This window comes from Perca flavescens, chromosome 1 (assembly GCF_004354835.1).
Source record: "Perca flavescens isolate YP-PL-M2 chromosome 1, PFLA_1.0, whole genome shotgun sequence".
In the NCBI taxonomy this organism is placed as follows: domain Eukaryota; kingdom Metazoa; phylum Chordata; class Actinopteri; order Perciformes; family Percidae; genus Perca; species Perca flavescens.
The window spans coordinates 104,216-116,462 of record NC_041331.1 but is presented as its reverse complement, the minus strand read 5'-3'; the positions used below and the strand labels follow the sequence as shown (position 1 = coordinate 116,462).

The window sequence follows — 12,247 nt, the reverse complement described above, 5'->3', positions numbered from 1 at the left end:
TAAACCGACTAAAAACTCTGTAGGAACACTATAATGCCAGCAGATGCACAGCCCACTGCCTGATATTAAATCCAACTTTTTAAGTTAAGTATATATGTTTTCTGCATTAGAAAAATACAGTGAAAAAAGTAAAATAAAACCCACTATTGGCTTGTGCTCCACTCCATGCGTGAAAGAGCAGCCTAATTGGCTTGTCAAAGGAACAGATAGCCTTTTCTTTCCTCTCTCTCTTCCCTCCTGTCTTCCCTCCAGAGTAACGGCTGCGTCAGTGCACGGCTCAATGCTGTTAGCACAGGACAGCAATCAATTCACAGATTTAAATTACCTCTGCCTCTCAGCAAATGTCCTCTTAACCTGATCCCCTATCTGCCTCTCTCTGTTTCTGTCTTCCTCTTCTTCTCTTCTTTTCTCTATCTCATGCTTCTTCTCTTGTTTCCCACCAGCCCCTGCTCTCATTCCCTTCACTTTTCTCTGCTGACCTCTATACGTTTTTTCTTCTCCCGTTCCTTTGCCTGGAGATCACTTTGGTTACAATAACGATGAAGTTCTTTCTTGTCTTCATTCGTTCTATCTGTCCTTGTCTCTTTCCAAACCCCTCCTTTCTGTTAACAAGGACTGCTAAACTACACAAGCCTCTACAATTTGAGGCTTAACGATATTTGCCATGTTATTTACATCAGTTTTCAAATATAATTACAATTGACATCAATAATTCACTTTTATATTGCCATGAAAGGAAAACAAGATAAATATTAGCTTTCCATGCTAGTAGTAATTAATACTGTCTTGTTGTGCTGTAAACTAGGGTGTAACTAATCCCTCTGCCCTTTACACACATACACCCACACCCACACCCACACACACAGGTCATACATGGAAGGAGACTTTTCATTTCTTGCAGTGATGTATTATCTATGGTGGAGGTCTCACTGCAGCTAATGAGTCCCTCACTGCTCGGCTGTTACATGCATGTTGACCTGAATTACGACTCGGTCAGCGCTGATGGATTGCAGCTCTGCCTGAGCCGCCTGCACCAGTAGCAACTCACAACGTTTTAGCTCAGAGCACAAACCATTGGTTAGATTGTAGCTCCTTTGAACCTCCAGTTCAAAATGTATGAGGAGCGTGGTCGATTTTTGTTTTTAATAATAAAAAAACTATTTGCCTTAAACTGATAAGTGGAGAGTGCAGATTTTTTTCTCCATCTTTTGTATTTACCACTTCATCACTGGACACAGTTGGACTACTACGGCTTGTCTCCTCTTTATCTGTTACTCTTGGAGTGTTCAACACTTACAGCCAAACATTAATTTCCTTGCACACCACAAGTTAATGACACACATTAAACCAGCTACTCTGGATATTTTACAGGCACTGAGTCACACACATCAGTGTGTCATTTGCTTAGATTTTCATCTCATGACAATGTGGGTAAAGTGAATTTAAGAGGTGGAACGTACAGTTTAAGAGTTAGATCTCATAGAACCTGGAGAGCCAAGGTATTCTTTACTTAAACCTGGAATGTCCATTTGTGAAGAATGGAGTTTGAACCTATAATAATACAACAAGTGTAGCATATAGACAATCAATACACAGTACCAATCCTATAGGTGTATGTTATGGCCACCAGTTAGAATTATTTTAACTTTGTTTCTGGTGAAATCATGTTGCCATGGAGAAAATAGTCAGAGGGGCAAATCAAAACTCTAACAAATTCAAATGCTTCATCGGTTTAGTTCAGAACCAAACACAGTGCCATAGCTGCTGAATTCATTCAAAATTAACCCAGAATTAAAAATGGAATTGCTTTAAGCTGTAGGTTGTGTTTTCAGTTCACCATTCCACCATCAGTTTTAGCTTTCTCCTGCCTTTACGGACTGCAAGTTCCTTCATTTCATTGGTTCTTATCACCTGTGTGCCTGTCATAGTGTATAAGGCTGGAATTAGAATAATGGTCTGACATAGATCTGATAGGCCTTTCTTCACAGCAGACATTTTGACATTTTATTACAGGTGTAAATAATTAGCTGCTTCAGCTTTAGGTTCCTGATATTGTGACTGTCACACAGTGATGGCTTACTGTGACACAGTAATGTTTTTAGTAACACCTCTACTTATCCTTATCCTACTACAACAAGTAAAGAGGTCTGCAGTGAAAAAGGCCTGTTGTTTCCTCATTGGTTTACATTATCCTACTTTCTAATTGGTTAAACCTGTGACTGACTATGGGGGAGGAGAGGAGTGGAGGCTCTCACATGATAATCCTCAGATGGATGGGGGGAGGCAGGTTGGCCTGGGTGTCCGAAGCTAAGGAGATGAACAGTGTCTCTTTCTCTCCCTCTCTCTCTCTCTCTCTCTCTCTCTCTCTCCCCTCTCCCTCTCTTTCTCTCTTTCTCTCTTTCGCTCTCCCTCTCTCTTTCTCTTTCTCTCTTTCTCTCTTTCTCTTTCTCTTTCTCTTTCTCTCTCTCTCCCTCTCTCTCCCTCTCTCTCTCCCTCTCTCTCTCTCCCTCCCTCTCTCTCTCCCTCTCTCAATTTTAATTTAAATTTTCAATTTCATGTTGCTTTATTGGCATGACAAAAATACATCTGTGTTGCCAAAGCATAAGAACAAACATACATATAAACAACAACAAGGAGTAAATACTTCTGATATAATAATACTGGTAACATAATTATGATATAAATGCAGACACTAAACAAATTCTGTGCATGTCCCTCAAAGGGTACGTTGAAACAATAGTATATATATATATATATATATACTTAAAAAAAGAATACAAATAAACTCTATCTCTCTATCTCTCTCTCTCTCGCTCTCTATTCAATTCAATTTCAATTCAAATTGCTTTATTGGCATGAATGTCAAAAATAACAATATTGCCAAAGCATCAAGGATAATAATGTGAGAAGAAATACATACGTACAATTCTTGAGTAAACTAAAATATATACATTTAAAAAATAAAAAAATAAAAAACAGGAAAGCAACAACAGTATATCAATATACAGTAAAATTGCTAGTGTCAAATGTTTCTCTCTCTCTCTATCTCTCTCTTTCTTTCTTTCTTTCTCTCACATTCCTCTTTTACTCAATCACTCACTTTGCCTGGGACTACTGCTGGCCATTTAGCCGGCCTCTACTGTACCGTCTAGTCCTACCATACAGCAGAAAATTCATCTTAGACCTTTCTACTGATCCTGTCTTATTCTTATTTATATTTAGCACACATATGGGAGCAATTTTATTAGTTCTCTTAATTTTCCACACAGATGTTATGAGTTTTCTCAGTCAGTCATTAAACCTTATTAAATGGGATGTGAGAACTGATTGTTCAACCTTCCCAGGTCCCGTGTATATGGTTGTCTTATATTTTGGGAGTGGCAGTCCCTTCTGTGTAGATTCCTCAGCTTTCAGGGTTAAGATTTGACACCTTCACCCTGATAGCAGAGGCCTTTAAAGATTATGCTTATTAAGGGTACAAGCAAGGTTTTCTATTTACTATCAGACATGGAGACTAAATTGAATTATCACTCTGCTTCACTACAATACTCTATGTTGTGGATCAATGTGTTTCGGTTCTATAGATCTTGAGCCTGTGTTATATGACCATCTGCGTCCTCTGCACTACAGTGTGACTAATCAAACCTTAGTAGTTTTGCCCCCTTTTCACTGATGGAGATTACTGCTACCCTGCCCTATAACTAATAACCAGCCAGAGAGAGAGAATCTGACCTTGAATCAGAGCTTTTTATAGCTCTGTGCCCTATTGACCATCTGAGTAAGGAAGCATTGGCGACTTTACATGCCTGAATGGTGCTTTACATCACACTCATTTCATGATTTGTTCATTGATTTGTTGCTAATTCATTCTATTGCGTTTAAGTACGCTGCCTATCACGGTCTCTTTCACACTCTTTGTCACCTGTTAATGTGCATTACTATTCAGTTAAATTGGCAGAATTAACATCTTCATGCACAGAGTTCTGGATGAAGCATCCTGCAACTGATGCAGGTGTTGCTACTGCCGCTCATGAAATACTCAGAGAATCAATATGTCGCTTTGGATGGAAGTAGGAAACAAATCAAAATCCATTGGAGCCCTGTAGATTCTAATGAAATAAATTCACATGCAAAGCAATGTTTTTAGTCACTGTCAACAGCTACTCTCAATGCTTGTTGCCTGCTTTGACTTCCGCATCTAGCCAAACAATTTTGCCTCTTGCATTGTAGTGTAGAGCGCCAACCCTGGAAAAACAAACCAGTCAAATTTATTTCACTGCTCTCATGCCTTTGTCCTCACCAGAACAACTTGATCGTATGGAAGAGGGCATGAACAAGGTGAACGCAGACCTGAAGGAGGCCGAGAAAGATTTAAAAGATTTAGGACAATGCTGTGGTCTGATATGCCCATGTATTAAAAAGTAGGTACCGGCCAGGAGCCCCAAGCTTCTGCCTGTCCAGTGCTGGTGGTGGTGGTGATGTCTTATGTCTCTCTTGTCACAGTCAATGTCTTTTTTTGTCTCTTCTCCTTTGTTTCCCCTCTCTCCTCCCCATCCCTTCCTTCCACCCGCAACTTCTTCCTCCCCTCTTCTCTTCTTATGTGCTTTCGTTCTTTTGCTGGGAAAAATGACAATGTGTTGCTAATCAGAACAACTGGAGCGCATCGAGGAGGGGATGGACCAAATCAATAAGGACATGAAGGATGCAGAAAAGAATTTGAACAATCTAGGACAGTTCTGTGGTCTATGTTCATGTCCCTGTAACAAGTAGGTGCTGCCTGTGTCGCCTGAATGCATGTGTTTCAGTGCCTGCCTTCCTGCCTCTCTATCCATCTTCTGGTGCGTAGGGCATGGTGAACTGTGGTGTGAGCAGTCAGGCTCATTGCCACAACAGCACACTTTTGGAACAGGCACCAGTGCTGCATGCATGTGTGGGTGTGTTTGCTTAAGTTAAGAGTGTGCATGCATGAACAACACACACATCTGCACACCATGTCCGATGCCACTTTATTCGCTGTTGTCATCAAAAGCCCTTCATTCCACATTGGATGAGAGATTCTCTTCCAGCAGGTAGCAGTGTCAGCAGAGATATGGGCCACGTCACCCCCACCCCCCTCCCCCCCAAACCCCTACCAAGCCCCGAGCCTAACCCTGCAGCATGATGCATCATGCTGTGTACAAAGTCTAACCAAAGAATAAATCAACTAGTTGCCTTCTATATTAAATTACTCATTTGAATTTTATCAATTTTGCTGCTTTGTAAGAAACTGTTGGTGTTTTACTTTTTTTTATGAATTAATTGATTACATGGGGCTCTTGCAGTACATTAAAATAAAGTTTTCTGATTTATAAAGTTTCATACAAGACTGTATCATAGTTCCTGGAATTGGAAGTTTTCACCTGATATATTTCTCAGAAAAGTCTGCTAATATAATCGTAATGTACATGACATTACAGTATACAACTTGCAGCTAAGCAATCTGATGGTTTAGTATGATGTTTTGTGAAATATGCTTACCGGTATTCTCTTTCTTGCTGAGACTTCAATGAGAAGATTGATACCACTCTCAGGTCTGTAAATATGTAGTTTAGCACAAAGACTGGAAACAGGTGGAAACAGCTAGTCTGGCTTATTCAAAACTAACAACATCCACCTACAGCACTACTAAGGCTAATTAATTAACATGTTACATCTTGTTTGTTAAAGTGTAAAGCGTAAAATGGCACGTTGTGGTTTTACGGGGGTTATGCGCCAGACATAAACCTTGGCTAACCTTTAAGTTTTTATACTGATTAAAAAGATATATTGTGTCAATAATGAGCTTTAGAGGTGCCAGTAGGCAGTTGTTATTACTTTGAAGAGAGCTTTTTCCAGCCTTTATAATAAGCTAAGCTAGCTTTCTGCTGGTGGTTGCTTCATATATAGCGCACAGACACAAGGGAGGCGTCGATCTAATTCTCTGCAGGAAAGCGAATATGCGTTTTCCCAAAATGTCAAACTATTTCTTTAAGCCTATTTGTTTGGGTCCTAGTTCTTGATTAATTTATTGTTGAATGTTTGGTATTTTCTTTTACATTTTTCAGACAGTACATATGAACTGCTTACATTGCAAGCAAGCCTTAACATAGGTCATGGTGTTCTCTGTAGTGTAATTACAGATGTGAAGGTAACAGTCTAGTGCAGTAACTTTATAATCAAACACATACCGTAAAAACTACCTGTTAAAGCAATGAGCTTTGCTGCTAAAATTAAAACATGCCATTAAACACACCAACTTTGGCATATGGCCCTCAGATTACAAGTTGCAAATATAGGATGCTTCAGTTGGCCCCTGTCTCTCATCCCTCAGCACTGTCCTACATAATGAAATATCACACAAGAGTGAGGTAAACTTGTTCTCTGGCCACACGCAACATGAGGTGCTACCATTTTAATAGTAGCTCTTAAACCCTATTTTTTACTATGAAAGCTTTGATATGAAGGTCGATTCCCAGTGCCCATTTTGCAAAACTCCTGTGTGATCTGTTTCTGGCCCTTAACAGCCAAACTATGGCCAGTGAGTCATGTCTGAGCATTCTATACTCTGGGACCAATACATGTAATGTATACAGCTGTCTATCTCAGAGCTATAGAAAACACAAGTGGCTGTATATGGGTTATTTTGTGGTGGGTTTGCAGCAAGATGTTATTCAGACATTCGTCTGGGAGTGAATTAAGTGATGCCTTATTGATTTACCAAATGCAGTATATGTAATGCAGTGTAGAACATGCTGTTTTTTGTCTGTGCTAGATCTGACCTATAAACATTTTTAGTTTTTTTTTTCTTTGCCTTCACTGTGCACTACCACAGTTTTTAAAGAGAGTTTTTAAAAAGATTACGTACATCAGTAGACATTTTAACAACAGACAACTCTTTTCTCCAAAACAGGGCTGAGCAGGATCTTGACAGTAGCACATGTAACTAATCTGCTTTATTTGCATCACAGCCGTCATTTTGTAGCAGTTGGTGTTTGTTTAATAGTCACCACCTGATTTTGGCTTGAACTTTTGTTTTCTGTATGAAGGTATATTAGGAGTTTGCTGCCTCCATTTGGTCCATTTTGGTCCTGCTTCCATATGTGACTGTTTTGGGTTCAGATCTTGTCTATTCTATAGCTCTCTGGTCCTCCCTATCATTAACCACTTGTTATGTGATCCTGTGGCTTTGTCATGTGTTTCATCTGATCTAGACTTTTTATATGGCAGTGTCAAATAGCATAAGAAAAGTAATTCTTGCTTATTGTTATAACCTGGAGTACCTGATGGGTGTGGTTTACAACCTCACAACAACAATGTTGTGCATAGAGTCGGCTTTCATTGAAAATTGAAAACATACAACTTTTAAACAGCCTAAACTCTGTTGTCCTCAGTGGTGACCTCCACTCATCAGATACTCAGAGCATAATAAAACAAATGCTAAGAATTAGATTTGCCTATTTGACTGTATACAGTGTATCATCCTACAGATTTATCCATCCAGATGAAATGAAGGGCTCATCACAGCTACTGTATGACTTGCATGCAAAATTATCACAGTTCACTCATTTATAAAAAAAAATCTAACTTCTTTCTTTTAATGATCTGATCCTCTTCCTCTTTTCATGTTTTCCCTTCTCATGTCAAACACCGCCTTGCATGTCCTCTCAATCTGCATGTGTGTTGTGCCTCCTCTGTCTGAAGTCTGGCCATTATGTTCTGTGATTGTACTCTTCTGAATGTGCTTGAAGGAGATGGTATTCTGAGTCTCTAAAGGACCTAGATTACTTTCTAACACAAGCCACATGTGAGCTTATTGTGCTTGGATTCAATTGATCTGCATGTCAGATCAATTATTCACAGATTGCAAATGCACGTATGTAAGTTTATCATACATGGCATGTTGCTTTTATTACACTAATTGGCTTGACACCATATTATGCAAAGCATTCCAAACATATACTGTATGTATGTATATGTTTTAAAAATGAATTGATAGAAAAGTTACATAGACATGCATATACACAATCACACTTCACTGCGCACACGTAAAGTGTCACACATACTGACCAGCATACACCCACATGCACACTCACAGCACGCCCAGTCTTGGTTGCATTCACAAACAAATAAACCAGTGCACACACATACACATTTAAAAGCACAAGCACATAATACAACAGTTACACAGATACTGACTGAAATGTGTGTGTGGTAGGATTAAGGGCGGGGGCCAGGCCTGGGGAGCGAATCAGGATGGAGTGGTGAACAGCCAGCCAGGGGCACGAGTGATGGATGAACGTGAACAGATGGCCATCAGTGGGGGCTTTATCCGCAGGTAAGTAGTGTGTGTGTATGTGTGGGGGGGGGGGTGCGCCCCTCTGTGTGTGTGTGTGTGTGTAGTTGGTATGCTTGCTGGTATTTTATGTTATGTTTCTAAATGCTCCTGTGTGTGTGTGTGTGTGTGTGTGTGTGTGTGTGTGTGTGTGTGTGTGCTAGTATACAATAGTGTTTATATTGATAATTATTTGAATATCCTTTATTATTATATATATTATATATTATTATATATCTTTGAATAGGTTGCCGATTTGTTTGACTTTTCAAAAACCATTTCACCATCATTATGGACAATATGTCACTTGGAACCCTGTATTTTCATAATATTCCCTTGGGAATGATTGCGATTTCATCTCAGTTTAAGATGATGTTTAGAGGCATACAGAAGACCTAGGACACCTTCTGCTCAGTCACCAGCAATAAGTAGTCATGGTAGTCATTTCATATTTAGAAAAAACATTGGAGCACAAATTTGGACTTGATTGATATGAGTTGGTTTCCAACCTTTTTTACTTGTGACCCTAAGTGTCTGCTTGCCACCCCCACCATCAGTGTCAGAAGTCTGAAGGTGAGAGTTTAACTCTAAACTGTCATTTGAATAAATGTTCAAACCCGAGCAGGTAAACCTATCCACAAAAACGCAATGATTTGAGGTAAGTCCAGCAAGCATGAATTTAAATTTGTGTAGCATAGCTTAGTTTTAATCTTGGAACCTCATTTTTATCTTTCGACCCATTGGAGGGTCCCCGACCCTCTGATTGGGAATCGCTGAGTAATACTATGTCATATGATTCCTAGAGAATTATCAGGGTCTCTTAAAGTGCTCTTCAAACACGCCCATAACACGAGTGAGATAAAGCAGGTGGTAGTATAATACATTTTAACCAATAACCAGTGCACTTTATTTTATCCTTGAAAGTCCCAATATTAGTATTCCAAAGACAATGTGATTTATTTGTTCAGGAATTCATTTAAACATATATTTTTAAAAGTATCTCCTTGTAGTGCATTGTAATGTACTGTAACATACTGTTTGGTGATGGTTGTGCTTTCCAGCACAATGTATCATATTCCAAAAAGTAGCTACAACATAATTTGTTGGCCAATAACCAGTCCTTGTTGCTCCTCTTGTATGCTCCAGGGTAACAGATGATGCCCGGGAGAATGAGATGGATGAGAACCTGGAGCAGGTGGGAGGAATCATTGGCAATCTGCGTCACATGGCCCTGGACATGGGCCAAGAGATCGACACCCAGAACCGCCAGGTCGATAGGATCATGGAGAAGGTACTGCACTTTGCAATGAGCACTGCCGTGGAGAATATTGCATTTTAATTGGTGGGAGAGGGTGCATTATTTCTAATTATGCACATTTGACTTGATGACTTTGATATAGTTGCTTCTTCACCATTCTAAATTCATACTTATTGGTGGAAGCAAGTCAGTTTCAGTTGTTACTAGAAAACAACCTCTTCCATTGGTGAGGTAGCAAAGTAACGTTTAATCCAAGGTGGACAAAGATAGTGCCAACAGTTAACATTTAGAAGTGTGATGCTCCAAAATATTGGCAATATGGAACTAAAATGTTACTGAACTGCTTATGGAACTACAATGTGAGGCTCAAGGAGACCTGTTGTCATATTTAGGAAACAAGATATCCAAGTATAGGCTGTACAAGGCACTAGATTTTCAAGACTATCATTTATAGGCCTTTTGAACATTTATAATGCTAAAAGAAGGTATGGAAAGCTATGAGAGCAACCAGAATGTGGATGCATTTAGACATTTAGAGTCAGATATTGGGAGTTTAACAATGTCATGACTACTCTGGGTAAAGTAATTAAATGAAAGGCAGCAAATCTAGAGTAAATAGTAGGTAATTTGTAGGGTATTTAGCGGATATTTAGGATTCCATGCACATCATTAGGCATTGCAATAGCAAATGTAGCTGTGCTGATTTTGAGTAGATTTACCCTGGGCTTGACACAGTAATGGAAGCAAATTTGATTCACATGCCAAATCAGGGTGTTAAACCCAGCAATTGTCCACTTTGTCTATTAGTTCAGTACGTGTGTCTTCATTTAAGGATTATTCTGGTTTATTTCATCTGCAAGTTAACTGAAACATGACTCTGAGGCGTCACATTTTTTTTATTTTGGGATATTCCGTGGATTAATATGCAGGGTGATTAGGTCACCCAGCAAGTTAGCAATAATGGTCCTTTCAGGCTGCCAAATTCTGGGTTTACCTTCTGTCAGACCCAGAAACAAATGTTTGAAATGATTCATATAAAATTCATGGCCTCATTTCCCTGAATCTCTACAAAGAAGGTTGCAAGTGCAACGTTAGCATGACCCATAGCAATAACATAACAATAGCCACATTTATAGGAAATACACCAGGTTGAAATAAACCTGCATTTTCCGTTAAAGTAACTGCTAGCTAAACTGTGTGTGTGTGTGTGTGTGTGTGTGTGTCTCTTTCAGGCTGATTCCAACAAGACCAGGATTGACGAGGCCAACCAGCGTGCTACAAAGATGTTGGGCAGTGGCTAAACTGCAGCGAAAAGTGCTCTCATTCCCGTTTACCCCCAATCACCCTTAAAGTAACAACACCAACCAAACCCCAGCCAGCCCCCAACGCCTGGTACCCACTTCCTATGCTCGACAGCAGGCGCTGCAAAATCATGCTTTTATTGTGATACCTGTAGAGGTTTGCACACACGCACATATCATACATTCCTCTGCCCCTCCCCCCCCCCTCTAAATTATGCCCTTCACTTCCCTCCATCCCTTTCTTCTCCTTGTTGTCAATGTTCTGTGTTGTTGCTTTTTTGATTTTGTTAAGAAATAATAGTTCTGTTACACATCATCCACCCAAACTGTCTCCACACTGTACATAGTGCTTCTTCAATGTCCTCATTGACTTAGATCACGTGTCCTGTCTTCTTCATCACTCTTTTTTTTAAGTCTGTGTGTAATATAAACTGTATGTACACCTTGTTCCAAAATGTCCTTCCCCCATGTCAGTATTCTGGTGTTGTCCATGTAAGACACACTGTGTATTCATCAGTTAAAATGTTGTGATGCTACATGATAAGGCCATTGATTTGCAGTGAATATAGTGCATACACATACAGCCCGCACAGCCTGTAACCAAGGCCACTGTTTAAATACAAAGTCATTTAATGTTGATGTAGAGCCACTCATATCTTAATAACATCGTAGACCAAGGATACTCAGTTAAGTATTTGAGCCATTTGGATGAAGACATGGCTTTTTGTTCCTGGTTGTTAGTGCACCACCACTACTACTACTACCAACTCTGTGTTAACACAATTTGATGCCACAGATTGTATAGTATATACTGTACCTTTTCCTCAGGGAGCTAAATCTGACCATTCAAAAGCAAGGGTTGAATATTTAATTGATTTGTTGTCATTCATAATTAAGGCTCACTGCATATGCAAATATATTGCATTTTCCTTGTGGTCTGAACAGCATTGTTGATGGGACTCTTGTTTAACCATCAGAAACAAATTGGGCATAAACTATAATAGCTAGCATTAGGATTGATAATAAAAGGAGGTGGAGTTTTGCTAAGGTCACAGTTCAACATCAACCAATTCAAGGCAAAGTTACAGGGGGGTCACAACCTCTTCACATCCCAGGCCAGACTGCTTTACCTATGATTCAACCCTAGCAATATCAAGTAGTGCATTAAGTGTGTTATGCATGTTCATCCGCTGCTAGGAGACACTGAATAATTCATTTATTCAGACAAAAATATCCTAACATGGCAACCGCATGCTACATATGTAGGCCACACAGAAGAGAGGCCCATATTTATCTCCAAGAGTGCCACTCTTTTTGTTTCATGTCTCTTAACCTTTC

The 12,247-nt window shown here is 39.6% G+C and overlaps 1 protein-coding gene across 2 annotated transcripts in view; it reads left to right on the top strand.

Moving 5' to 3' along the window:
* LOC114561058 (synaptosomal-associated protein 25-A) overlaps positions 1–12,247 on the top strand; it is a 51,424-nt gene extending 39,177 nt beyond the window's left edge. Inside the window, exons 5-8 of one of the 2 annotated variants that reach the window (XM_028586728.1) lie at positions 4,649–4,766; positions 8,234–8,353; positions 9,497–9,641; positions 10,841–12,247. In XM_028586728.1, the coding sequence (XP_028442529.1) occupies positions 4,649–4,766; positions 8,234–8,353; positions 9,497–9,641; positions 10,841–10,909 (452 nt within the window). In that variant the 3' untranslated portion in view covers positions 10,910–12,247. Of the gene's footprint in view, positions 1–4,303; positions 4,422–4,648; positions 4,767–8,233; positions 8,354–9,496; positions 9,642–10,840 lie in introns of both variants that reach the window. The other variant, XM_028586734.1, reaches the window with a different exon arrangement.